This window comes from Vulpes vulpes, chromosome 7, assembly GCF_048418805.1.
Source record: "Vulpes vulpes isolate BD-2025 chromosome 7, VulVul3, whole genome shotgun sequence".
Taxonomy (NCBI): Eukaryota; Metazoa; Chordata; class Mammalia; order Carnivora; family Canidae; genus Vulpes; species Vulpes vulpes.
In genome coordinates, this window is record NC_132786.1 from 13005985 (window position 1) to 13032643 (window position 26659).

At 50.2% G+C, this 26659-nt stretch overlaps 1 protein-coding gene across 1 annotated transcript in view; it reads left to right on the plus strand.

The window, feature by feature from the left end:
• Positions 1 to 25106, plus strand: part of SLC13A4 (solute carrier family 13 member 4) — a 43529-nt gene extending 18423 nt beyond the window's left edge. The window contains exons 4-17 of the mRNA XM_072762964.1: positions 589 to 725; positions 2692 to 2864; positions 3278 to 3332; positions 6223 to 6262; positions 7321 to 7398; positions 9379 to 9563; positions 12863 to 12982; positions 13974 to 14075; positions 15454 to 15555; positions 16316 to 16413; positions 16618 to 16742; positions 20093 to 20254; positions 21361 to 21498; positions 23770 to 25106. Of these exons, the coding sequence (XP_072619065.1) occupies positions 589 to 725; positions 2692 to 2864; positions 3278 to 3332; positions 6223 to 6262; positions 7321 to 7398; positions 9379 to 9563; positions 12863 to 12982; positions 13974 to 14075; positions 15454 to 15555; positions 16316 to 16413; positions 16618 to 16742; positions 20093 to 20254; positions 21361 to 21498; positions 23770 to 23907 (1653 nt within the window). The 3' untranslated portion in view covers positions 23908 to 25106. The remainder of the gene's footprint in view (positions 1 to 588; positions 726 to 2691; positions 2865 to 3277; positions 3333 to 6222; positions 6263 to 7320; positions 7399 to 9378; positions 9564 to 12862; positions 12983 to 13973; positions 14076 to 15453; positions 15556 to 16315; positions 16414 to 16617; positions 16743 to 20092; positions 20255 to 21360; positions 21499 to 23769) is intronic.
• The last annotated feature ends 1553 nt before the right edge of the window (positions 25107 to 26659 follow it).

Sequence of the window (26659 nt, forward strand, 5' to 3'; positions counted from 1 at the left end):
CAGTGCATGGAGCCTGCTTCTCCCTCTGCCTATGTCTCTGCCTCTCTCTCTCTGTGACTATAATAAATAAAAAAAATGTTTAAGGATTAAGATAAAATTACATGCTTATTCATTGAAATGATATCATAATTAAATACAGAGCACTCAAATATTTTTTAAGCCTGACGAAGACCCGCCCTGTTGGGTCCCTGGGCAGGTTAAATGAAATGATCTCTGTAAAGTCCTTAGAAGGGCACCTGCGAGCGCGTGTGTACATCGTATACATGCACGATCTCAAACACGCTGTTACCAACCTCACCTCCCTGCTTCTTGCTCACCAGCGTCTGGTTGAGAATGAATTGTGGGGACGCCCGGGGGGCTGCGCGGTGGAGCGTCTGCTCGGCTCAGGTCATGACCCTGGGGTCCTGGGTTCGAGTCCTGCGCCGCGCTCCCTGCAGGGAGCCTGCTTCTCCCTCTGCCTGTGGTTCTGCCTCTTTGCGTGTGTCTCAGGAATAAGTAGATGAGATCTTGAGAGAGAGAGAGGATGGGCTGTGTTGGGCTGGGCTGCGCCCCGGCCGGCGGGAGGGCTGAGCCGCCGTGTCCCCGCAGGTGGCCGCTGAGTACTTCAAGAACACCACGCTGCTGCTGGTGGGCGTCATCTGCGTGGCGGCGGCCGTGGAGAAGTGGAACCTGCACAAGCGCATCGCTCTGCGCATGGTCCTGATGGCCGGAGCCAAGCCGGGCATGTGAGTAGCCCCCGGGGTGCCCCACGCAGCGCCTCTGCAGCTCCCCGGGGCCACCTGGCCAGGGTCCCAGGCCACAGGGTGACATCCCGGTTGTTTCCCTACTAACGGGGATGCAATGACATCAGGGCTGCTGGGCTCCTGCCTGTCCCCTCCGCCAGAGGCCCCCGATCTGAGACTTGAGTGTGTGACTCTGGTGTCATTTATGATCACACTCTAAATACCTTATCTGAGCAACCTAGACTTCGCGGCAGCAAGTCACAAAACCCGGGGTAGGTCACAACCTACCTCGTTGGGTAAAACGAGGCAGATGCCCACGAACTGTTTCTCAACCTTTGCGGGTGTTAACAGGGACCGGGCCAGACAAGGAAGTGGGTGTCTTCTCCTCTGTCGCTTAAGGAGCAGTGGAGGTGTCCTCCCCTCCACCCTGAGCTTTCGCTGTCCCCGCCCAGACATGTGGCCTCTGATCTGGCGTCGGAGATGCGCTGCTGCGCGCTGGGCCCTGGCCTCTTGTCTGTCGGCGGCCAGGAGCGCCAGCGGAGACATTCCCAACCTCGGGGAACGTGTGGGCAAGTCGGGATTGACGCTTCTGTGTTAACCTCACCTCTACTGCATCAAACAACACTACTCCTCTCTTCCCTTTGGAACACAGGTCTTACCTCCTGCTGTTTACGGCTTCCTTGCGACATTTTATATAAGCTGCCCCGACTCCTTTGGGAGCCCAATAGAGTATAAATAAATAATACGGCACCAGTTTTCAACAGTAGTCACTTCGATGGACACAGGTCCATGCCTCAAAGGAGATTCCTATCTCCCACCTAACTACAGCTTAATCTGGTGTTAACTTGTCCCCTTGCTCAGTAATAAACGTGCACCCACACTCCACCTACTAGGCACACAGCGGCATCTACACATGGCGTTGGGGCTCCGCAGCTCTTTGAAACCTCTGTGTACTCAAGCTCAGAGTCCAACTCAAGAATGCTTACCCCATCGCATCCCCACTCTTCCTCATTTAACCATCCCCCGGCATGTTTCTACCACACACACCCCCCCCCACCGCGGTGCTCTCTGTCTGCTGCTGGGGGGCCAGGCCAGGCAAGCTCAGGTCGCCGTCAACCTAAACAGAAACATCACCAGGACGTGGGCCTGCCTGACATAATCCACACGATAGATGCGCTGTCCCCACATTGCGTGAGGCCAGCGACCCCATCCCAAGTCATAAATGTGGATAAGTCTTTACGTTGGCTTGTCTTATGGATGTGAGAATCATGTCTGCTCCGACACATTGTATGTCCTCAAAGGCAAAGCAAAACACCTTGAAAGTTATTTTTGTTAGTGTTTTCCTCCAAGTGTTGACTCCTCAAGATCTGCTGGAAAAGTGCACACAGTGATATGGGACACTTGTGTGGCTTGGTGGGGGCTGTGCTTTCAGCAAGCTGGCAGTGGGGCAGGGGGTGGGCGAAACTGTGAACTCCATACGTTAGTCTCTATTTGGTCACTAGTAACTCCGGTCACGTGGCTGCGAAGCAAGGACTGTAATTGTGCCTGAAGAATGGCTGGCTGCAGGGCAAAAGAAGAATTCCATTATACATAAAACACACATCTTTACCAAGTTAATGCCTGCAGAGTCGAGCAATCAGTAGGTCTCTGCCCTGTGCACCTACGAGCAAAGCTAGTCTTCGCTTAAGGAAGGGCTTTTTCTAGCTGAGGCCATGAGCCCGTGAAGTGTGATTTATCCATTAAAAAAATATTAATTTAATGTTTACTCTGTGCTAAGTCCTGGGAGTACAAAGCTGAATGCACCACATAAGACCCCGACCTTCTGGATACATGCCAGCACCCCGCCCTTCTCTAGGCCGGCTCCATAGGGTTTGTTAGGAGGCCCCAAAGGAGCCCTGTGAAGTGAGCGGGGTGGCCCCTGGGAGATGGCCATGCCGTGGAACCATGCCCCAGCGCCCCTGCCTTGCAGGCTGCTGCTCTGCTTCATGTGCTGCACCACAATGCTCTCCATGTGGCTCTCCAACACGTCTACCACCGCCATGGTGATGCCCATCGTGGAGGCCGTGCTGCAGGAGCTGGTCAGTGCCGAGGAGGAGCAGCTCGTGGCTGGCAACTCCAGCGCCGAAGAGGCCGAGCCCATCAGTACAGTTTGCTGGAGTTCACCTCCCCTTTGCCCCTGGCCCCTCCTCTTGTGACACTGCCCAGCTCAGACCCCTCACCTATGCCCCTCTCCTCCCCTCTGTTCCAGACCAGCCCTTGAACCTCAAGCTCCCTTGTAACCCTGCATTCCTGGCCTTTCCTTCCTCCACTCTCACAGCAGCCACCACTGCTCCTTTCCATGCACCCCTCACCCCAACACTCAAGGGTTCTGACAACACCCTGGGCTGCCTGTGTGTCTGCAAGCCCTGCCATGCTTTCAGAGCAGAGGGAAGGGGAGTTGCCATGCATGCCTCCAGCAAGATATGCCCTCCCCATTCAGCCCCAGCCCTGAGCCCGGGCCCTACACGGTTAGCTCCACCTCCACGTCTCACGTCTGCTTTCCTTTGCTACTGCAGGTCTTGATGTAAACAACAGCCAACCCTCTCTGGAACTCATCTTTGTCAATGAAGAGTGAGTATGACTGCCCTCCTCTCAGACAGAGTCTTGCCAGGCCTTTTCCAGAGGTCAGGAAAGCTGGTACCTGAGCTCCTAGAGAGCTCTTTCATTTTTTTTTTTTTTTAAGATTTTATTTATTTATTCATGAGAGACACAGAGAGAGAGGCAGAGACACGCTGTGGGACTCGATCCCGGGATTCCAGGATCATGCCCTGGGCCGAAGGCAGACGCCCCACCATTGAGCCCCCCAGGCGTCCTTAGAGAGCTCTTTTAGATGTAAGGGCCAAGCTCACATCTTGCAACACCACTACTTTCCTCTGCCCCAATTTCCTCTCTGTACCTGGGAATCACCTGCCAAGATCCAGAGGGCAACTCCTCAACCACAGGGAGTTGCAGTCATGCGGGAAGAGACAGACGGGCTCAATCTGATTGTCTGCACATCTGCCAAGTAGAATCTCATCGGAACTGCATCCTTAGGAAAATCATACATTTAATTAATGGAAAAAGCATAATAAATGTCACCAGAGACGCTCGGAGAATCACAAAGTATCTTCTAGATACTAGATGTGGTCTTATTAGATTGGGCCTTGCCAGATACGACAGGGAAAGATGAGGTGACGGGCAGTGGAGCTGAGGACAGTTGATGAAAGAGCTGTGTGGGGGCGAGAGAAGCTAAAACAGGAGAAACACCCCCCAAACATTCGTGGGAACCAGATCCATTAACAGCTCACTTCTCCCAGAAATTGTATATCAACATGTGGCCTTCAAGGGGTACTGTGAGGAATACTGCCTGGAAAAGCTGGGTGTGCAGCAGAGCTGAGTTCTGCAGTCTGGTGTCTTCATGGGCAACGAGAGCTGCCCCGAGCGGAACTGGGAGAGCCCCAAGGGTGGGGACGAGCTCGCTCCCCACAACCACCGCTGCCTTCTGTCACGACGGCCCCGTCCCAGTCCACGGCCCTGATGAAATCTCAGGCAAACCTCGCTTCTCTCTGGTTCTTTTCGGTGTTGGAACACAACGAGCTCCTTCGCAGATAGTCCACAGTCTGGTCCCCACTCATCAAAACTTTGGCCTCTCGGCTGCAGCACCTGCTGCCTATCCCCCAGGCCTGCAGGGTCAGAGGTCAGAGTGCATGGGGACAGACTCCTCTCTCAGCCTCCCTCTTCCCAACCTCTGGGCCCTGCTCTCCCTCTGCTGCTTCCGACCTCTGCGGGCATCCTCCCCTCTCTGAGACCCCCTGGCCCTCTCACTTGCAGGGGCCCCCCTTCAGTGTCCCTGGAGCATCCTCAGGGTGAGCTTCTATAGGGCGCCGGGCTGATGGCGGTGGCGAGGCCCTCCCGGATCTGCCACCACACACCCCCCTCCCCGAGCCTCTTCTTTCTGGGGTTGCCTCTGCCTCTGGGGTAGGGCCTCTTCGTGCAGCTCTGGCTCTGCCACCGTCCTTGTGTGCCACCTGAGATGACACCCAGCATCATGCCCTGCTTTCGTTCTTCTGCGCACCTAAACATGTGTCCCCAGACTCCAGCTAAAGCTCAAGTAGCCCCTCGAAATCCCTAGCGGGGTGCTGGTGGGAGCCAGGCTGTGAGCCGGGTGAGGATGGCAGGGTCCCCGGGGGGCCAGCCCCCAGGTTGTCTGAGGGGCTCCGGGCCGGCCTTCTCCCCCGCTTCGGGAAGGAGGGACAGGAAACATCGGCCCACTCTACGCCTTCCAGGCTACCAACCCTCTTCAAAGAACGCCTCCCCCCAAACCCTATCAGCTCCTGACCCTCCCCAGAGGTAGCCCTGACGCTGACGGCCCTGCACAAGCGGCCACCGCCTGTCCTCACGGCACCACTGTCCCCGAGCCAAGACAAACTGAAGCGTGCACCTAGCACCAAGCAGCGCTGCAGTCCAGGGCCACCCCCTGTCTGGGGTGGGGGGACCCATGGGGTGGGAGAGAGTTGGCGGGTGCAGGAGCGGAGGCCACCAGTCGTGGGGTGCAGCAGCGATCGGATGCTGTCCCGGCCCCTTGCTCTCATCTGTCCCTCTCCACACGCAGCCCAGGCCCGCCCGCCCCTCCAGCCTCAGATAAGCATTCTGCAGGTGTCCCTTAGAGTCAGTGACCTTCGCCGAGTCAGCCGTGAGAACGTGCTCAGGGGCCCCGGGGCTCCAGGCAGACAGACAGACAGACAGCAGCTCCTCTCTGGGCCCACCGTCTACATGGGAAACACACGTAGTTATGGGGGCGCCTGGGTGATTCAGATGGTTAAGCACCTGCCTTCAGCTCAAATCCTGATCCCAGGGTCCTGAGATCGAGGCCCATGTCGGGGAGTCTGCTTCTTCCTCTCCTGTCTCCCCCACCTCTTCATGCTCTCCTCTCTCTGAAATGAATAAAATCTTTTTTTAAATAAATATTTTATTTATTTATTCATGAGAGAGACACAGAGAGAGAGGTAGAGACCCAGGCAGAGGGAAAAACAGGCTCCCTGCAGGGAGCCGGATGTGAGGTCCTGCCCCAGGCCGAAGGCGGTGCTAAACTGCTCGGCCATCGGGCTGCACTGAAATGAATAAAATCTTAAAAAAAAAAAAAAATGCAGGCAGTGGTACCTGTGCCATCCGTCTGTTATGAGGATAGCACTGTCGTGAGAACTAAAGTCCATATGTAAGTGGACTTGGCCCCTAAAAAGCACTCCATCTTAGTTACTAGGAGGGTCAGCGCTGCTTCCGAGGAAATGCTGTCCCCACAGATGCTGACAGCATCTCTGTAAGGCCAGGAAGACCCATGTGAGATTAGTCTTCTAGGTAGTCAAGGAAACCAGACCCTACAGAGGTCACTTACACCAAACACCACTGTTGGCTGAGGGACAGCATTCCTATCTCGTGAACTCTGGTCCTATGTCGTTGTCCCATTTTCTTTGCTTTCTTCCAGCCCGTCGACTGCAGACTTTGCCTCTCTGATGCAGAACAAGGTAAGGCTTTGGGTTTCTTCGGTGCTTTAAGATCACTTGGAGGCCCCTCAAGATAACTCAGGGACAGAGGTGGCCGGCAGCTGGTCCTGGGGCTCAGCGGCAGCCACTGGTGTGGGAGCAGAGAGGTGCTCCCAAGAGCCTGGACAGGAGAAGGGCTGGATGGGTTCTGGGTGAGGGGTTGCCTGCCTCTGAATCCCGGCCCTGAGAGGGCTTAGGTTATAAGCCCTCTCATAAAGTGAAGGTTAGACATTTGCATGGAAACCCAATACTCAATTCTGTATGTTGGCAAATTGAACACCAATAAAAAATAAAGTTATTTAAAAAAAAAAAGAAAAGAAACCCAATACTCAGCCATCCAGATTTCCAAGAGTCACAGGTTCACCCTTGGGATTCCTTGTGGTGGGGATGCCATACAAAAACTGTAGTATAAAAAGGGCCATATTTAAAGATGTATTTATTTTAGAGAAAGAGAACACACATGTGCTGAGCTCCTGCTGAGCATGGAGCCTGATGCAAGGATCAACCCCATGATCCATGAGATCATGACCCGAGCTGAACCCTACAGTCGGATGCTTAACCGATTGAGCCACTCAGCTGCCCCCCAAAGGGTCGCATTTATAGAGGAAAACACAGTCTATGGCCTCGCCCCTTCCCCCAGAACTGGTTCTACATCTTCTGACAGCAGCCCAAATTCTGATCACCAAACTCTGGACTTTGTTATGGTGAGATTTTTTTTTCTTCATTTTCTTTGTGTTAAAGAAAAATGAAGGATTCTTCATTAGCTAATGAAGTTCCAGAAAGTCAAGCTCTTCTACAAGGACAGAGCCATGTTCTACCAAGTTTTGAAAGCCTCTGCAAGTGGGCAGCTTGGCACCACCTGGATGGGAATCTGTGTCTCGGAGGCACAGTGGGGTGGCTCCCCACTGCATGCTCTCCCTGGCTTCTGGTCTCCAATGGCCACAGTGCTGAGGCATGGGATGCCGTGGGGTGATTACGTGGCACCTCTGGAGGCCCAGCACATCCCCTTCCTGACAGTGGGATGGTCTTTGTCCTCACAGAACCTGAATGGTGTGCCCACAGTCACCAACCCAGTCAAAACAGCAAATCCCCAGGGCAAGAAGCAGCACCGATCCCAGGTAATGGAACTCACCCCCTGACCCTGTTTCCTACATGGAATTCCTCTCGAGCTTCCCAAGGGGCACTGACCTTGAGGTTATGAGGGTGGCAGGCTAGTGTGCTGTCACCAGGCACTCCATCCACATACGTCTGGCCTGCGTGTGCCATGGAGATAAAACACCTAACTCACCGTTGATTTTGGCAAGTCATTGTACCATCTAAGGCCCTATTTTTTCCTTCAACTATAAAAGCTGGGGGTTGGACTAGATCATAGGTATTCACATTTTTTTCCCCCAAGGGCGCTTCGGGGACAATGCAAATTGTATTTGACTATTCTGAGATTGCAAGAAAACTACCTTTTTTGTGTGAATGAGTATTTTCCTGCTACTTGCTATCCCACTGAAACAACATACAGAAACAAAATGGATATTGAAGCTGGCATGAACTTGCGGCTATCACTGACAATCCTTGATTTCAAATTTTTGTGTCCATCCAAATAATCTCAATTCTTTTTTTTTTTTTAATCTCAATTCTTTAACATCCACCATCAACATCAGTAACTGCCACCATTTATGAAACACCGATTATGTACCAAGTGCAGTGTGCTGAGCGTTTTCTCCCTAGTTTTGGCTCGGGGAGGTAGCAAGTCTTGAATTCCATTTCTGCAGATGAAATGGAAGGAGGTGACATCGCGTGCCCAAGGCCTCAGAGTCAGTAATTCGAGGAATATCTCGATTCAAATCCACATCTCCCTCACCACACGTGTCTACTTTCAGTTATAAAACAGATGTATGCTTAGTAAATGCTACATTATGCTTTATATATTGGAGGTCCGTGAAAATTTTCATGGAAAATTTAGAAAACCACCGGACCAGAGAATCTGAATTCTCTTACAGCTCGAATAATGAATCTCTCGGGAAGGCTTGCAAGGGTCCAGACCAACTCAGGCCCTCCTGGGGGGTGGGGCACTAGTTAAGGGCTTTGAGAAAGGAGGCAAGGCGGCCTCTTTCCCAGGGTTTTCCCAGGATTTGGCCTCCTGATGTTTGCATCAGGCGGCTCTGGGTCTTACGAAGACTCAGTTGGCAGGACACCAGGCCTAGAGGGGCAAAGGGTACTTGCTGCTGCTTCTTTTCTTTTTCTTTCTTTTTTTAAGATTTATTTATTTATTTGAGAGAAAGTGCACTGAGGAGAAGCAAAGGGAGAGAGAGAGAGAGTCGTAAGCTGGCTCCATGCCAAGCATGGAGTCCAATGCGCAGCTCCATCCATCCCAGGATGCTGAGACCATGACCTAATCTGAAACGAGTTAGACACTTAACTGACTGAGCCAGCCAAGTGCCCTACTTGCTTCTTTATCTACACTTAAGGCCAGAGGTCAGCAACCTCTGACCCTGAAAGGCCACACCATCAGGCTAAGCAGGGCCTTGTAGGAGCACAGAAGGCCAGCCTCATATGCAAGGGAAGGGAGAGAGTGGGGATTCAAAACCAAGAGGCTAGAAGGAGAAAAGGGTGAGGAGAGAATCACACATTGGACTCCCTCTGCCTCCCAAGGCGTATTTCTCAGTCCTCTCCCAGGCAGGACTTTTACTCCAAATCCAGAGAGAGAACCACCAGCTCCCATGTGTCACTGACACACAAAGCGGAGAGCAACCAGGTCTGCTGGAGTTCAGGTGAAAATAGAACATGCTGTTACTAACAACAAAAGTAATTATCGCTTACCATTTGTTAAATGCCAGGAAGTATTCTCAGTGCTCTCCATATATTACCTCAATTACTCTTCACAACAATCTGGTGGAGAAAATAGGCTTTTCTTCATTTTGCAGAAGAATAGGTGACTCAGAGGAGCTGCCCAAATTGGTAAATGGTAGAGCTAGGATGGGGATTTGTCCTTCTGACCCCCAAGCATAAAACCTTTCATGGCACCGTGGTGCCCCTGCTTTCATGCTTTGTGTGCTGGACAGCCCACACTGGGTTGGAAAGATTCACTAATTTTTCTCTGATAGGAAAAGCCACTAGTCTTGATCCCCGGCCCCAGGAACCAGGAGCTCAACAGAAAGTACAAGTCCCAGCATGACCAGATGATCTGCAAGTGCCTGTCTCTGAGCATATCTTATGCTGCTACCATTGGGGGCCTGACCACCATCATTGGCACGTCTACCAGCCTCATTTTCTTGGAACACTTCAACAAGTAAGGAACTCACCAGATCCACAAATATCTACCAACCACCCAGTACGTGTCGGGAGCAGAATGAGATGATAAGGATAGGGCAGAAAATAGAACTGGAACCGTTTCCATACCCAGAGGGAAAAGAGACTATGGAGCATGATAGCTCGGTGTGACTGGAGGGGGGGTGGTTCTGCTGGGAGAGCCCACGGGCCCACCCAGTCTACAGGGAGGACACGCCTCCCCAAGGACACAGCTACAGAAACAATATCGGAAGCACAGTGGGCATACCCTGGAGAAAGGGAGGTTTTCCAGACCAACACAACAGTGAGTGGAAGGACTCAGTGGCCAGTGAGCAGAGCACATAGGAGAGAATGGTAGAGGGTAAAGGGAGGCCAGAGGTAGACACAGAGATCGCAAGGGCCTCCTGTGGCCCACTCGGGAACTTGGACTTCATCTGGAAGGCCGTGAGTAGCCTTTGAGGAATTATAGGCAGGGAACAAGGTGATCAGATTTATAGTTTTGAAAACTGATTCCGGATTGAAAACATGGAAGAGAGAAAGTAGGCAGCAGGCGGACAACTTTGGACACCACTGCAGATGCCCAGGAGAGAGCTGGTGGTGGCCTGCAAACCCAGGCAGCAGTGAGGAGAAGTGGTCAGATTTGAGAGAAAGGCAGAGGTAGGCTTGACCAGCCTCAATAGGATTATAAAGAGCCCGAGGGAGGGAAGGGCCAAGTCTGATTGTCAGACTCATGGTCTCCACAGCTGGGAGAACAGAGCTGCCCTTGACCTAAAGGAACAGAAAAATAAGGAGATGTTGATGTAGAGGTTGAGATGGCCAGAGGGATACACAGCTCTGAATCTCCTAAACATTTTTAGGTGAAAGGCATAGATTTAAAGTCAGCGGCCTGCAGAGCTGTCTTCCTGAGCACATGACCTGTACGGTCCCACTGGACCACGATGCTGAGAAGGACCCCACCCTTAGCTTGATGGTCCACTGTCACCATCTGGGAATTCTTAATCATTTTTGAACAAGTGGCCCCACATTTGCATTTTGTACTGGGGCCCACTAATTAGATGGTAGTGGGTCCTGGTGGGAGGCATGTGGCAAGTGAAGCCAAGAGAGTGAAGGAGATCCATCACTCTGGGAGAATATATGGAGTAAGTAGAGCAGGGGCCAGAAATATTAAGCTCAAATTTTTAAAGTAGACTATAAATGAGAGAACAATAGGGTATCACACAGGGAAGAGGAAAATCTGGTGTCATTCTATCCAAGGGAAGAAAGCGTTCAAGGAGGAAGGCGTGGGCCATACTGTCTAAAGTGGCTGAATGACTAAGCAAAAGGACAAAAAGATTCAATTCCATGACCTGAAGGTCACTGGTGACCTAGGCAAGAGCAATTCGGTCAAGTGACTGAAAAGTGAAGCCAAATTTCCGTGAGTTGAGGAGTAAGCTGGGGGTGAGTGGACAAAGTTGTCTGTGATGAGAAGGAGAGGTATGGGACGATGATAACGGAAGAGCCAAGTGGGGTCAAGAGGGACTTTTAAGATGGAGGACATTTGAATGTAGATAGGGACATCCAGGTGAGAGGAAGATGAAAGATTTGGGAGAGAGGGGACGACTGATAGCCTGATGTCCCTGAGAACGCAGGAAGGGTTCTAGAGCAGACAGGAGAGAAGGAGATCAGACAAGAGGAGAAGCACTCCTTTCATTTTGGCAGGAAAAGGAAGGAAGGAAGCAAGGAAGGTAAAGAGGGAGGAAGGGGGAGAGGGAGGGGGGAAGAGACGGGAGGAGGAAGGGCCAATGAAATGTGAAGACCCAAGTCCCCAGGATCTGAGCTGTGAGCATCCTCACATCATATTACTCTGTCCAGACTTTGAGTCTCTGCTCTTTGATTCCTGATTCACCCTGTGGTTGGGCCAATTCATATTCTCTTAGCCTCCTTCCTGGGCTGTCATGGTCCCTTTAGTCACAACCGTGGCTTCCGTGGACGATAGGGATCCGGTGAAAGGACGGTGGGCTCTCTGGATCTCCACTGTCTGAAAGTGCCGCCACACTGTTTTTCTTGGCGTTGGTGAACAGACCACCCCCGAGTGCAGTCTGGCCGTGTTGCAAAACTCTACAAGTTAGTTGTTACACTTTCTAAGGTGCCGTAAATGGTAGTAGGCCCTCATATTCACCCACAAAAGTTTATTTAATCTATTCTAAAAGCCCATTCCTTTTTCCTGAGTCCAGGAGCAGGGCCTAGATTTCTATGTACAGAGAAGAGATGACGCAACAGACCTTAGGCCGCTTAGCCTGCTGCAGGCCAGAGTGAGTCACCCAGTGATTTACGCCCTCTGGTATCCTTCTAGCTCCAAAAGTCCTTCTTCCCGCCACCCGCTATCAGGGAGCCACTCTGGCCCTTAGGGAAGGCACAAGCTGTCACAATTTCCCAAGAAGCAGGTGGATGGTAAAGGTAAGTCCCTGACCAGGCCATGGTGCAAAAAAGTGGATGTCCCTGGGATGACGTTGCATTCTCCATTGCATTCTCTCTTGGGGGGAGAGGAGAATCTGCTCTTGGTCTCTTTTTCCACGCAGTGCCTAGTGTGAAAAGAGGGGCAATCTCCTCCCACCTTAGAGGTAGCAATTCCAGAGGAAAGGAACACAGACGTTGTCTTGGCTAAAGTCATGGCTCACCTGTGGCCCATCCCAGCTCCCCAGGAAAACAACATCAGGGCTGGGGGCCACAGCCCTTCCTGAGGAATGAAGAGTCCTCTGGGTAACCTCCCTGAGCCCCTAGGATAGCAGTGGATGTTGATCAAATATTTGGGGATTCCAAGCCACGGTTCCCTATGGGCACAGTTAATACCTGGAACCTTCGTGATGCTCTAGAGTCCAACTTCTCCAGAATCAGTGCCTTGCATCCCCTAATCAAAGCTCACATTCCTTTGGTTTCCTTATAAACAAAGTATACCAGACTGCTCTTTCCATTCTCTGTTGACCTAAAAACCAGATGAGTAACTTTCCAGAATCTTTCCATAAATGAAGAGTAAACAGATCCTGAGTGGTTCTCCTGAGTGCAAAGTATATACACTTCAGTGATTTATCAAGTTTGGTTGCTTAGGTGTCCTTTTTGGCTTACTTCATCATTCTTGGCTGGGTCCTGTACAGTTACAACTGTCGAATACGTGAGTTCTAGATAATGTTTCACTGCATCATTACCGTCCTCTCTACCATTTAGCTGTGATGTATGTCTTCCTAAGGAGCGTTTAGCTTATCACCCCCCAGAAACCACGTGAGAATCCATTTCTAGTCACTGACTTGGTTCTTTCCCCTCCAGCCAGTATCCAGCTGCAGAGGTGGTCAACTTTGGCACCTGGTTCCTCTTCAGTTTTCCCATCTCCCTCATCATGCTGGTGGTCAGCTGGTTCTGGATGCACTGGCTGTTCCTGGGCTGCAAGTGAGTCCCAGGGCCCTGCCAGTGAGGTAGCGAGGCTCTCCCGTCCCACCAGAGTCATGGCGGGAGCCCTGGGGAGCACCATCCAAGGGGGAGCTGCCAAGTGACCACGGAGGATGTGCGAGGAGAAGGCGCTGGACTAGACGGGGAGTCAGGCATCACCGGTTCTAGGAACTAAATATACATGGCCTTGGCACTTCACTATAAGCTCTACAATGGAATGTTCTTAACACCAGCTAACTGGTAACCCCTACCCCAAACCCCCCGCCCCCACCAACTACCTGGTTAAAGGAAGTATCAGATTTATAAAAAGTCTGAATGGCACTGTGGTCAATGTAGTTTCATTCCTCTCAAAGCAGACAGAGTAATTTGAACTAACTTCTAAAGAAATGTGACTCCAAGTAGAAGAATTCCTTAGGCTTCGATAGATTCCTATTGAATCTTCTAGACACGAGTGATTCATGCATAGTAGTTGCATGAAATATTCACATATCTCTCCAAATCATAAGTTAGATATTCCTCTTGCAATATTATTTCTGATATTAATCTGCATAGCAAGCTTTTCTTCATAACCATATTTTGATGATCCTCAAACACATAAAGGGAAGATAAATAGAATGTCTTGCTATTGGTTCATGGGATCCAAGACTCCCATTGGATTTTTTTTTTCAAGAACTCAGAGGCAACTATCAAATCAGTGACAGCTGTATACTTCTGTATGTAAAAATTACCCCCCATCCATACACTCACACAAGTCTGTCAAACATGATCCTTCACGTCGATACACCCGAGATACACCCAGATGGATAGTCCTGGAAGCCAAGGGGAGAGGTTGAGGGGAGGCTGAGTCATAGGACAGCCAGGGTTGGAGGGGCAGAGTGTGGAAGAGGGGGTGAGTGATTACAGCCAGCCAGCAGTTTAGTATTTGCTTACTCCTGGACTCCTCTAGGCCTCAGAGGCACGCTTCCTTTATCCTTCTGCTCTTCTTTCTCAGCTTTAGAGAGACCTGCTCTCTAAGCAAGAAGAAGAAGACCAAAAGGGAAGAGCTGTCAGAGAAGAGAATCCAAGAGGAATATGAAAAGCTGGGAGCCATTAGGTAAAAATCAGCCCTTCATCCTCTCTCCTCCTCCAGGAGAGAAAGCATGGCAGGTAAAGTGAGCACACAAGCAGCCTTGTTCTCGGCAGTCCCTTGAGCTGGGGGGCTTTCCACAGCCTCGAATCCTGGCACTTAGCGATGCTGCTGAATGCCCAAGGCCAGCTGGCCCAGATTGCAGGAGGCCGCCCTCCCCCCTTTGTCATGTTCCAAGTCCAAGGTATAGCCATGGTGTGGGGTGGATGGCGCAGATGGGGGGCCGGGGAAGGAAGTGTGAGACAACACAGCACCCTCTTGGGACAGACCCAATGTCCTGTGAAGTCAGCGCCCCACACTGCTCTGAACGGACCACTGCCCGTCCCAGGGCCACTCCTAGGAAGCTGGTGGGCATCGAGCATCATCAAATGCAGACTTAAAGCCAGAGGGCCCAAGGAATCACCACCCCATCAGCCATCATCGGCTTTCTCCAGTGACCACACATCCTACTTGGTGGGGTTTTTCTCCTTTCATGGTGTAGGCAGATGGCTTTAGGCAAAAGGATCCTGGTATAAGCAGTATTTTTTAAATGTTTTGATTTATAAAAGGACTGAATGTTCATTGTAGAGCATTCAGAAAATACGGGAAAATAGAAAGAGAAAACTAAAACGGACTTTCCTTTTATTCAGTGTTAACTGTTCCCAACTGTTACCGTAATTACTCTTCCTTCTGTTTTTTTTGTGCAAAATTATATGCATTTTTGCTAAAACTCAGTCCAAACTGAACATGATCTTTTTTCACTCAGCGCTAGACTGTCCTCTTATTCCCAGGCCATTAGCTCTGCAGTGCAAACATAATGATCAGATGCATCACATTTGAACCTACAGTTAGACCAAAATGTATCTGATGTCACGGGATATCACTGAATATGTAGGTCGTTCCCACTTTCAGTGTTTAATCTTTAAGTAGGTAACATATCACTGTGCATCTCTGGTTATTCCCTTACACGAAAGGAAGGACCAAATTTAAGGCTCCTGGTAGCATCGTCAAATTCCCTCCGAAGGGTTGTGGCCGCTCCAGGCCCACTAGCCGAGCGTGGGGGCCTGTGTCACTGTGTCCTCCTGGGAGGCCCTGCTCTGTATTGTTGCCTCAATGTCTGCGGCTGTGCCCCCTCCTCCCTTCCCACCTCAGCTGCTCCTGGAGACACGGGCGACATCCTGTTTTCTGGCATCTTCTTGGCCCTCTTCCCACTTCAGTCAGGCTGTTCAGAGCAGCGGGGCAGTGGCTGTTCTGTCTCCAGGATGGGGGCTCTGGACACAGCAGCCCCCCCCACCCCCGGGAGGAGTGAAGAAGCCAGCAGAGACCTCCCAGATCCCGGAGCAGCTCTTCCTGTTGTATTTCATAGCTACCCTGAAATGGTAACTGGATTTTTCTTCATCCTGATGACCGTGCTGTGGTTTACCCGGGAGCCTGGCTTTGTTCCTGGCTGGGATTCTTTCTTTGAGAAGTAAGTGGTCTTGTCTCCTCCTTTAAGAATCACCTCCTGATGCAGATCCTTCGGGCAGGGTGTCCCTTCTTGGCTCGCAGGGGCAGCCATGAGCCCAGGAAGCACAACATCCCCTTGCAAGTGGCCTCTCTTGAGGGAAGCCAAAGTGTGGAGGCAGGAAGAAAACAGAGCATGTGGCATCTGAGTCTGGGGTTGGGATCTCATGCTGCCCCCTGACCAGCCGTGTGACCTTGGTTTTGTTTCCTAAGCTCTTGAAACCTCAGTTGTCTTGCAGGTGGCTCTGAGGCTTAAGGTCAAAGGCCAGCTGTGAGAGAGTGTGGCCGGGGGTGGCCGAGGCCTTGGCAGCTGAGGCAGGCAGTGGCAGGCGGAGGCCCCAGGGCCACCCCCATAGGACCCCCGAGGACCAGGGCCACAGCTCTCTCTGTTCAGCTTCTCAACTGAGCAAAGAAACACACAGAAGTGTGACCCTTGTAGGAAAGAGAAGTTATCCTTCCATAGTCTCCTCTATCGAAATAACCCCTGATCTCTCCTTCTAATGGGCCCATGATCCATACCAAGACGTCTACACTAGTGGGGCCCAGCCTCCAGCCTCCAACCCTTGCCCATTAAATCAGTATGGCAGCTGATGCAGGAAGGCAGGAGGAGGACCCTCTAGATTGGGCCCTAAAGAGAGGCACTGTGTTCCCACAGACCGTCCTGAGACCTGGTGTTCCCCTCCCTCCTGGCCCTCTGCCCCCAGCCCTGCTCGTTTCTTTGCTAGGAAGGGCTACCGCACCGATGCCACGGTCTCTGTTTTCCTCGGCTTCCTCCTCTTCCTGATTCCAGCAAAGAAGCCTTGCTTTGGGAAGAAGAGTGATGGTGAGAGAGGTTCAAGGGAAGAAGTCAGGGCTGGCTCTGGTCAACCATACCCAAGTCAGAATTTTCAGAAGAGCCTCACCAAGGCTGTTCTGAGGCTCCCCTTCTGCCCCCCAATAGCAGAGCAGCCTCCCCAGCCATCAGTTCACCAATTAGGTCCTTGTCTCCACAAACCCTCATCCTGCTCTTCCTCTACCTGTGATCCAGGGCAGAGCCAGGAGCCCTCCCTGGGGACAGAGCCCATCATCACATGGAAGGACTTCCAGAAGACCATGCCCTGGGAGATTGTCATTCTGGTGGGAGGAGGCTATGCTCTGGCCTCTGGCAGCAAGGTAACTCTTGATTTCTATTCTTATTGGGCCAACAGTTTGTTTTAAGCAGCTTTACCTAATGAGTCATTTCTATTCTGGGAGGAAGACTCCAAGGTGCTGAGGGAGACATGAACATTCACCCAGGGGAAGAGTACGGCCAGGCGTGGGTATCCTGTCCTGCCCTGAGCCTCTAAGCTAGCACTACTGAGGATGGGGAGTTAGAGACCAGCCGTGCTGGGGAGTCAGGGCATGTGGGCACTGCCACCTCACTCACCAGCCCACAATGCCACTGGCAAAAGGTTGGTTTCTATAACCATCTCCTTCTGGGCATTTGACAGTGGTAGTAAGAGGTTGTAGGGGTCCAGAGACACCCCAAATTGACACACAGCAAACTCCTTCAATCCTCCCACATGCATACATTGAGCCCCTTTGGAGAATGCACGCTAACGCTGATGTAAATGCTACACAGGTGCCTCGCTTTCCTGATTGGGAGGAATTGGGATAAGATCTTATAGAAGGGGCTGGTGGGAAATAGTTGAATTTCCTAAAATGTTAGCCCTTCCTGAAATAGAAAAGGAATCCCCCAAATTAATCAGGTTCACACCGTTTTTCCCTCGACCTTTGCTATATTAACTTGGCTTGCTTTTTGGCTGCCCATTCACTGACGGCCGATGCTATCTGCATCTAAGATCACAGAAACCCCCAGGTGGAAGGAACCCTGAAGGACACTGCGTCCCGTCTCCTACCCCGTGAGAGAATTCCCTGCAGGACACCCCTGGGCTCGAACACCACCAGTGGCAGGGCACTCCCTGAGCAGGGAACAGAGAGGTGGTCTTTACTTTTAGCTCTGGTCTTCCGTATGTCTTCCACTGTTTGGCTCTGTTCTCTCGAACCCCATCCTAGGTAATAATGATTAAAGTAATAAAGTTATTAGATCCCCTTAGATCATCCCCCCCAAAACTAAAACTCCCTAGTTCCTCCACCATTCTTCAAGAAGTAGTGACCCCTTACTGTGCTGGTTGCTCCTTAGGACTCACTACACTCTGCCCTTGGCCTTATTCCAACATGGTCCAGAGGTGGCCAGTCTCCTACAGAGTAAAAGTCGTATTACTGGAGCCCCATCTCTCACCTCTGATCCAAGCACCAATCTGTATTTTTATGAAAGCTCTTATAAGGCTTCCTTGACATTCATATCAACATCTTTATTGAAACTAAAATCCTCATTCTTTTCATTGCTAGCCACTACTACGTGTCCCATCTTTCAAGCAATCCTGTATATGTGCTATTGGTATTTCCAAGTTCAGAATATCATACTTTTCTTTATTGATAGTTTGGGCCACTGCATCTAGCCCGGAAAGATTTTAACTACAAATGTGCCTGTGCTACAGATAGCATAGTTGATATTTCTGTAAAATCTACTGAGTCTACTAATTTTAATATGTCAAGTATGACATAGGTGATTCCTATCAAGTTTGAGATAATTTCAGTCTTGACACGAGGTTAAATCCAATGTAAAAATTTTTTTGTACCAAGGTTTAAAAAAAAAAATAAGACGTCCTTTGTTGTGCTTTTCTCTAAATTGGCAATCTAAATTGTGGATTTCTTTCAAATGACAGTATAAAAAAGCTTCTGGAAAAAAATTGCTATTTTTACTTTAGCTCTGAGTACTATCTGTATAATGTGATAAATGGAGCTCTGTTTCTTTATAAGAAGTACTATTCCCACTCAGCTAAATGTTCTTCCTCCTGTTTGTCCAGTGGGTAAGGCTTAATATGCTAGAAGAGGCACTAGTCATGAATTGCTGTAGTCCCATGTTGGATTTGCAGCCCATAAGCAGTAGAGCAAAAAGAAAAAGGTGCTCCCAGGTAAAATGGCCACAGCAGAGAGAATTCTGAAGGCCTTTTACCACCAGCTATCTACGAGCTTGCCTTGAGGTGGTCAGGGTGCTGTAGAGATCAAATAGCCTCTGAGGAATTTGGAAAGGAGAGATAAAGCAGCCTGCTGACAATGCGGTGAGGCTGTCTTTAATACGAGTAGGAGTCATAGCTTGAGGAATCATAAAATCTCACCTTGCTTTGGGCTCTACTCTCCTTTCTTTAGTGCATTTGCAATCTCTAGGGTAGGTATGAAAAGTTAGAGCACATCAACCATAGAAGAGAGAGGAGGAGGGAGTGAGGGCAGGAGAATGCATATGGTAACCTAGGGTTTTAGTATAAAACTCAACGGCGTCCTTTATTTTTTAAGGGAGGGAGGGAATCTTCACCACTGGCAAATGAACAACTTCCAACCAAATATGTTATTCCAAGTGGGAGATACTCATTTATTGGAGTAGATCTATAGAAATTTTGCTAATGGAAAAGGGTTTGAGAGTGGCAATGTGCCTTCGTATCTTGTGTCGTGAAAAAGCACTGGTGGATTGTAGATCCTGATGTCAGCCATGATGAGATTGAACCTGAAACAGGCCGGGGATGCATGACAAGATTTGTGGGCTAGGGGGGTGGCATCTTCCCACTAAGCTCAGATAGACAAGGAAACCCTCTATGTAAGGCTTCCAGGGTTCAGGCCTGCCCCCCGACTCTGCACAAACCGCAAGGAAGGGGACTATCCAAAGATATTGATAATCTTCCCCCTTCCACAGGTGATAAGAGAGCTAGATTTCTTAAGATTTTATTTGAGAAAGTGCATGCGATAGAGAGAGAGAGAGAACTCGAGCATGCGCGCACATGAGCAAGGGGGAGCAGCAGAGGGAGAGGGAGAAGCAGACTCGCCGCTGAGCAGGGAACTCCATGGGTGACTTGATCCCAGAGCCCTGAAGGACTCGATCCCAGGAGCCTGGGATCATGACCTGAGCTGAAGGCAGATGCTTAACTGACTGAGCCACCCAGGCGCCTGAGAGAGCCACACTTCAAAAACAGAATTAAGGATTACACTGGCGGGGGTGGTCTGTGTAAAAAGCACCATTGGCTGGATGACAGAGTGAAAATGTCACAGGCTGGAGAGAGTATGGAGATTGAAGTTGAAGGGCCCATTGCCCCGAAGATCTCCAGCCCCTGCCAAACCATCAGCAAAATCGTAAGAAGAATCACAGTAATTAGGATGGGTTGCTCTCTATGCCCTGTGATGAATGACTAGGAAATCCCAAAATTGAATGTGATAGAACCATAAAGAATTTTCTGGGCTGTAAAAATGATCCCATCATCAAATCAGTAATGCCTCTGGGTCCAGTCTGCTTGAAAAAAGGAAGGCAAATTAGATGACTCCTAGTGGTTCCTTCCAGCCCCCCAACATCCCTGACCTTCTGGAGTCCAAAACTTCCATGGGGAATGTGCTTTTTCTCCTTTCTTCTTACTCTATCACCCATCTTCCTGCAGAGCTCTGGCCTCTCCACGTGGATTGGACATCAGATGTTGTCTCTGAGTGGCCTCCCACCGTGGGCTGTCACCCTGTTGGCATGCATCCTGGTGTCCATTGTCACAGAGTTTGTGAGCAACCCAGCCACCATCACCATCTTCCTGCCCATCCTATGCAGCCTGGTGAGTAGGGCAGGGCTCCCACATGTCAGGACGGGCTGCCTTGGGCCCGAGGAGTAGGTCCACGGCTGTACTCTCTCGTCTGGTTATTGCCACAGCCTCCACTGATTGGTGCTCCAGCCATAGTTTGGAAATGAAGTGTTTCAAATATGATAAGTGAATAAATAACCCTAAGATTCCAATTCCTCACAATCATCATTTCTATCTCTCCTAAGACCTAAGAGTAGGGCCAGAGGAAGAACTATGGAAAATGGGGACAAAATGCTCCCAGAAGTACACTCAGCTGTCAAGCCCAAGACCACAACTCTGTCATCACCACCTCCCCCGAGTTTCACTGTCGGGGGCAGGGGTAGGGATGGGGGAGGTCCTGAGAATCGAGGCAATCAATGCCACCCTCATCCCATGGTCTCAGAACAATCTTTTATTCATGAATGAGGGGAGGGGAGCCACCACCGGATCTTAGCCTGGCTAAGCAGCCCCCAAGGTACTGCGCTACACACAATGCTGCGTCTGTCCCATTATCAAGGTGGAACCTACAAAATGAAGCCACCTCCTCCTCATCCCCAACAAAATGATATCCTTCTGCTCTTTTTAACCCCAAACTACCCCCAGCCACTGTCTTTGCTCTTTGCTCAGATGTCTCGTTCCAACTGCTCCCTCCATCGTCTGTGTGAGCACCAGGATACACTTAGTTAAGACTGCAACACTGAGGGCAAGACCATGGGTTCAAATCCCATACAATGCAAGCATCTTACCTAGAGGGACCCCTCACCTCAACCAAAGTAACTTATCCAAGAGACTTGAGTTTGAAGAATGAATCTCCTGGCTAAAGAATAAAATTAGACTAGCACCAGGAAATGACACATCCCTTCTAGGAAGGAATCCCAAACCCATGTTTCCACAGGGAGTAAGTGAGCAGCAGGAGCCCACCTGGGTTGCCCAGCACCGTGTGCCTTTAAGGGTAGTGATTTACCTACTTGTAGCACATGGCATCCAGCAGAAATTAGCCAACGCCGAGCTGCCATTTTGAGCATGTTTGCGATGTTAAGCCCAAGAAATGCAAGCCTAACGTCAACGCTCATGTTTCTGTGAATTCTCTCTTCTCCTAGTCTGAAACGCTGCACATTAATCCACTCTACACTCTGATCCCAGTCACCATGTGCATCTCCTTTGCAGTGATGCTGCCTGTGGGCAATCCCCCCAACGCCATCGTCTTCAGCTATGGGCATTGCCAGATCAAAGATATGGTAAGTCGTGGATGCCCTCTTCCTGCCATGAGGACAGGGACCAGTGGTCCCCAGCCTCCTCCTGAAGTTTATTATTTTATAGCAGGCTCTATAGTCTGTCAGCACTCAGTCTAGTGTGGTAGAAAGAATGGTGCTGGCAAAAAGGCTGTTGGGGGGAAAGGAGAAAAAAAAAAAGTGGGAAATATCAGAAAGGGAGACAGAACATGGAGACTCCTAACTCTGGGAAACGAACTAGGGGTGGTGGAAGGGGAGGTGGGCGGGGGGGGGGTGACTGGGTGGCAGGCACTGAGGTGGGCACTTGACGGGATGAGCACTGGGTGTTATTATGTATGTTGGCAAATTGAACACCAATAAAAAATAATTATTTAAAAAAAAAAGGCTGTTGGTTGGTCCATGAGGCCCAATAATGTGCTCTCCCAGCCTTATCTGGGAGAAAGGGGGTACACAGAGAAAGCTGGAATAGTCACGAGATGCAGCCCAGGGTGAGAGGCACGAGGGTTTCCCTCAGTTTCTTCACTGGACCAGTGGGGATGTTCATTGCAAAAGGTGCTGTTTACTTAGAGACATGAAGCAGGAGAAACTGTAGGAACCTAGGGTGGAAGGTATGATGGGACAGGCCCCTCCCATTGAGCTCTCCCCAACACAGGCAGCCCTTGAAGCAGCAATGGCAAAGCGAAGCACCCACAGCTCATTGCTCGGTTCTCAGCTGGACTCCCACAAGCTGGAGGCAGATGGTCAGACTGTAGTGTTGGGCATATTTACCCTCAACCTCTCAGCCTATACCCCCTGCTGTGCTCCTGGGTATCCAGGCTCCTGGGGGGCTGGGGAAAAGATAAAAACTCATAACTACTGGGGCTGGGTGGTCTGAAATAGGGACCAGTCCCCCTTGCTGAGGGTCTCACACATTCTTGTTCACGGACGTCCAAACTCGTTCTCAGCAGCCCTGTAAATACCAAATGGAGGAAAGGGAGAGCTTCAGGCTGGTAGCAGATATTCAGGCCCTTTCTACCATTCGAACTGCTCATCTAAGTCACCTGTAATACTTCAGGGAAGGGAGGTCACAGCCATCCCCCTCACCCTCATCTCTTACTGCACAACCCTGTCTGCTCAAGAGAGTTGGGCTCAGTTCCAACTCTCCTGTCCCCCTAGTTCCTCTTCTGGGTGCCCCCACCACTCATCCCCCACCACAGTCTTTTCTGGCCCCAAAAAAGTGATCAGAGACAGTGCCTTTCAAAGATACCGGGTGACAAGAAGTGAGCCAATCGCGGGTCTGTTCTCAGCCCAGGCACTGACCTGAGACCTGCATTTCCTCATCTGCTAAAGATGGAGGGTCCAACCAGATGCTCTGTGCGGTTCCTTTCAGCCCCTTTAGAACCTGCCTCCTCTGCTAGGCGACATGGGCAGTTCTCCGCACCCAAAGCCCAGGGAGCAAGAATGACTAATAAGCCCAGGGCTCTGGCCAGAAAGCAGAGAACAACACATCTAGTCACTTGCTTGGGAACGATTTCCTAGCATTCATCTTCCCTCACAGCTTTCCCAACTCAATGGCAGCTAGTGGCGGCCACACACGGTGTGCGTGGTCCCTCCCTGGTGGGGTGCCAGCTATCCTTACTGTACATTTTTCCATCTGGCCCTGGCCCTGCCATCCATCAACCCTCACACCCCTCTCAGCCTGTGTCACTTCCATGGCAGACGTGGGAGGGCTTAGAGCTGTTGACGGGACATTACCTCGGCAGAAGGCAGCAAAGCTGGCACATCTGTCACCCGTCACCCGTCACCCACCCCCCGCCCCCAAGAAGGGCTGAGCAGAGGCAGCTGACCTGGTTCTCCAGGGGAACCCAAGGTACACCACCTTCTTCCATAAGCTGTTCCTTTGGGAAGGAACAAATACTGAACAGTGGCAAAGGCTTTGTGGAATATGGCCTCTCCTATCGGTCCCCACATGGGTCAGGACATTAAAGGCTCCAAGAAGCGCCTGCCTTAAAGCAGTCCCCTATCGTGTAGCTACGGAATCCTTGCGTAGTCATTCTAAGACCTGTGCTTCAAGCACCCACCTTCCAGGCTTCCACTGGGGAGTGAGAACACAAGTGGAGATGGTTCTCATAGCCTCTCCCCTCCTGCCACAGTCCTGAGTCACCCCTGGAGGCCCCACTACAGATCCCATGCAGTGGCTGGAGCAGACCAGGACCAGGGTTTGGGTGGGGAGGCACAGAGGAGGGATCTGTGCTGCTAACTGTTAGTGACTAGGGTGCGCTGGTTTGTGTCCTACAGGTGAAAGCTGGCCTAGGGGTCAATGTCATTGGCCTAGTAATCGTGATGGTGGCCATCAACACATGGGGAGTTAGCCTCTTCCACTTGGACACTTTTCCAGCCTGGGTGAGGGTCAGTAATATCACTGACCAGGCCTAACACAAGTGGGCAAACGGCCCGAGCGAAGGAGCTGCCAAGCACCGAACAGAGGCTGACCAACAGGCCGAGAGCCGCCAGGACGAGCAACCAACTGACACCAGAAGATCCTGGAAGATCCTGCTGTCCGCCGCCTCAAGTGCAGCAAGCCTCCGACAACCTGAACACATGCTTGGATGTTAGTGCCCTCTTCCCTGCCCTCCGTCCTTAGCACCACCCACGTTAGTACCTGTTTTTGCCAACGGAAAGAAATCTCAGGAGGATCTCCAGGTTTCTGAGAAAAGTCTGCATAGCATTCAGCGCTGATTTCGCAGCGAGCCGGTAGAAGAGCAGCAGTGCACAGCCTGAGTGCCAGCGTGGTGCCACCACGCCCCCTCCTGGGAAGCCACACCCAGCATCCCAGAGGCAACCTACCAGAGCCATCAACTCTGCCTGGGAGCGGTGCTTTGTTGATTTTGTGCACGGTTAGCGAGATGTGCCCCAAGGTATTAGAGAAGCCAGAGAGAGGTTCCTCTTTGGGTCTGGGAATGCTCTTTGCTCAATGCCATTTCAGCTTACGGAAGGTTTCATAGGAATGCTCTACCTTTGCGTGGGGGGGGGGGGGGGACACGGGACACGACACCTGTCTCTCATCACCTACCACTCATCATCGATACCACTGCATTGGTTCTGTCGGGAGGGAGAAAAGAACTCTCCTACCTGTCTTACTCATGAGGCCAAAGCTAGGATTCGGACCACAGTACTATTCATGGTGTCCCACTAGCTTTCTTCCGGATGTAATGAGGAGTTCATGCCTGAGAAGACAAGTACAGAAGGTTCCAAACACATCAGTCGCTTTCTACCCCTTGAGGGGAGAGAAGATGTCTTCTGTTCCTTAAAGTTTCCAGCAACTTACACAATAAACTAACTAAATGTTGCCCGTGAGAAAAATCACTCTGGAAATTAAGGCCTCCTGAAAACCCTGCCATTTTCTCCACAGCAGGTGTCCTCGCTATATGACTGGATGTAGCTCCCAACCACCCTGGCTTGTAAGCGATACATATTTCTGATTTCCACCACCAGTTCCTTGCTAAATAGGTCTTATTGGAAAAGGAATACCCCACAGTTACTACATTCTTGTAATTGATTTTAAGTTACTATTGATAGCATGGGCAGTCTTCCCACAACTTATCAATAAAGTCATTCCCTTAGTTTATCAAGTACCTGTGAATTATAAAATTTCTTTTGTGCCACCCAACACCTGCATGCTCTGATCACAGCACAATGACCAGATTTAACCATGGATAGTACTGCTGCCGCCCTATCAGTTGGCTTAGGCCGCATTGACTACTTATAAAAATAAAGAACGACTGAGCCCAAATAAAATACTAGTGTTATATACACTATAGCTCATTGGATCGAGTCAGCATCTCTATAGTTATTTTACTATAAAATGTTCAGATCATGATCATCTTGTCACAGCTGCCGAGCTGTCAAATGTCTGACCCATTATGGAACTAGACACCAAGCCTCTAGTCACATGAAGACAAAGGTGCACATAATAAGGCTCTGGGGGATCCCTGAGTGGCTCAGTGGTTTGGCACCTGCCTTTGGCCCAGGGAGCGATCCTGGAGACCCGGGATCGAATCCCACATCGGGCTCCCGGTGCATGGAGCCTGCTTTTCCCTCTGCCTGTGTCTCTGCCTCTCTCTCTCTCTCTCTCTCTCTCTCTGTGACTATCATAAATAAAAAAATAAAAAAATAAAAAAAAAGAAAAAGAAAAGAAAGAAAGAAACTGGGACATAAAAGTCTATAAAAAAATAATAATAAGGCTCTGGGAGTATAAATAAGTAAAAAGAAAGAAAAGGTGATATAACTTAGACTTCTGGGCCATTGTTCAGCATTTGAGAACCTCATTCACTGCTAAACAGAAAGCCTAAAACTCCCCTCGGCAGTTGCTTGCCAGATGCTCCAAGGAGCTAGTGTATTCAACCGGCCAATTTAGAAGGAGCATTTATTTCAGTCTGGTCTACTGGCTGCCCTAAAGAGCAGCTCTATTCTTTCCCAAAGCCAGAGTTTAAGCTAACCAAGACTGCTCATTCCGGGGACAGGAAATGTCAGATATGACTAACAATTCCTTGTCATCTAAAATACTCCACTCCATGGGTGGACAAGAACTAATGGCTCTTCTTAGTAGTCTCAGGTTCCTGGCAAATATAATTTGATTTTTATCTTCTAATAGCATAACACTATATGGATGGAAAGCAGTAAGGATCATCTTATACCACCTCATTTTATAGATGACTGAGAAACGACATTAAGTATAGTTGCACCTTATTTTCAAGTCAATTATGTACCAAAGTTGCTTAATTGCCTTTGAAATTCCTTTAAGTCACCCATGAAGTACATGGTATATAATCTTTTATATTAGCATTTACATGGCAAAGATTCATGAACCATCTTTTGGTAAATAAACTATAGCTAGTGTTCCCTCCAATGTCAGATAAATCTGTTTCTTCAGCTGAATACCAAATAACTTAGTTGGCTTCACGCTTAGAGAGGTCTGAAAAAGTCCATCTAAACATAAGAGTCATCCTCAGTATAGCAACATGTTCAAACTATCAGCACCCAAGTACGCAGGTAACCCTGCGGCTGCCCTCACTAACTGAATTCTGAGCATAACTGCCTGGCTACTTACCTGGTGACTCTTTCTTGTCCTGATCCTGTACATACAGAAATGATGCAGCCACACTGCACCTTTCATAAGACCTTGCCA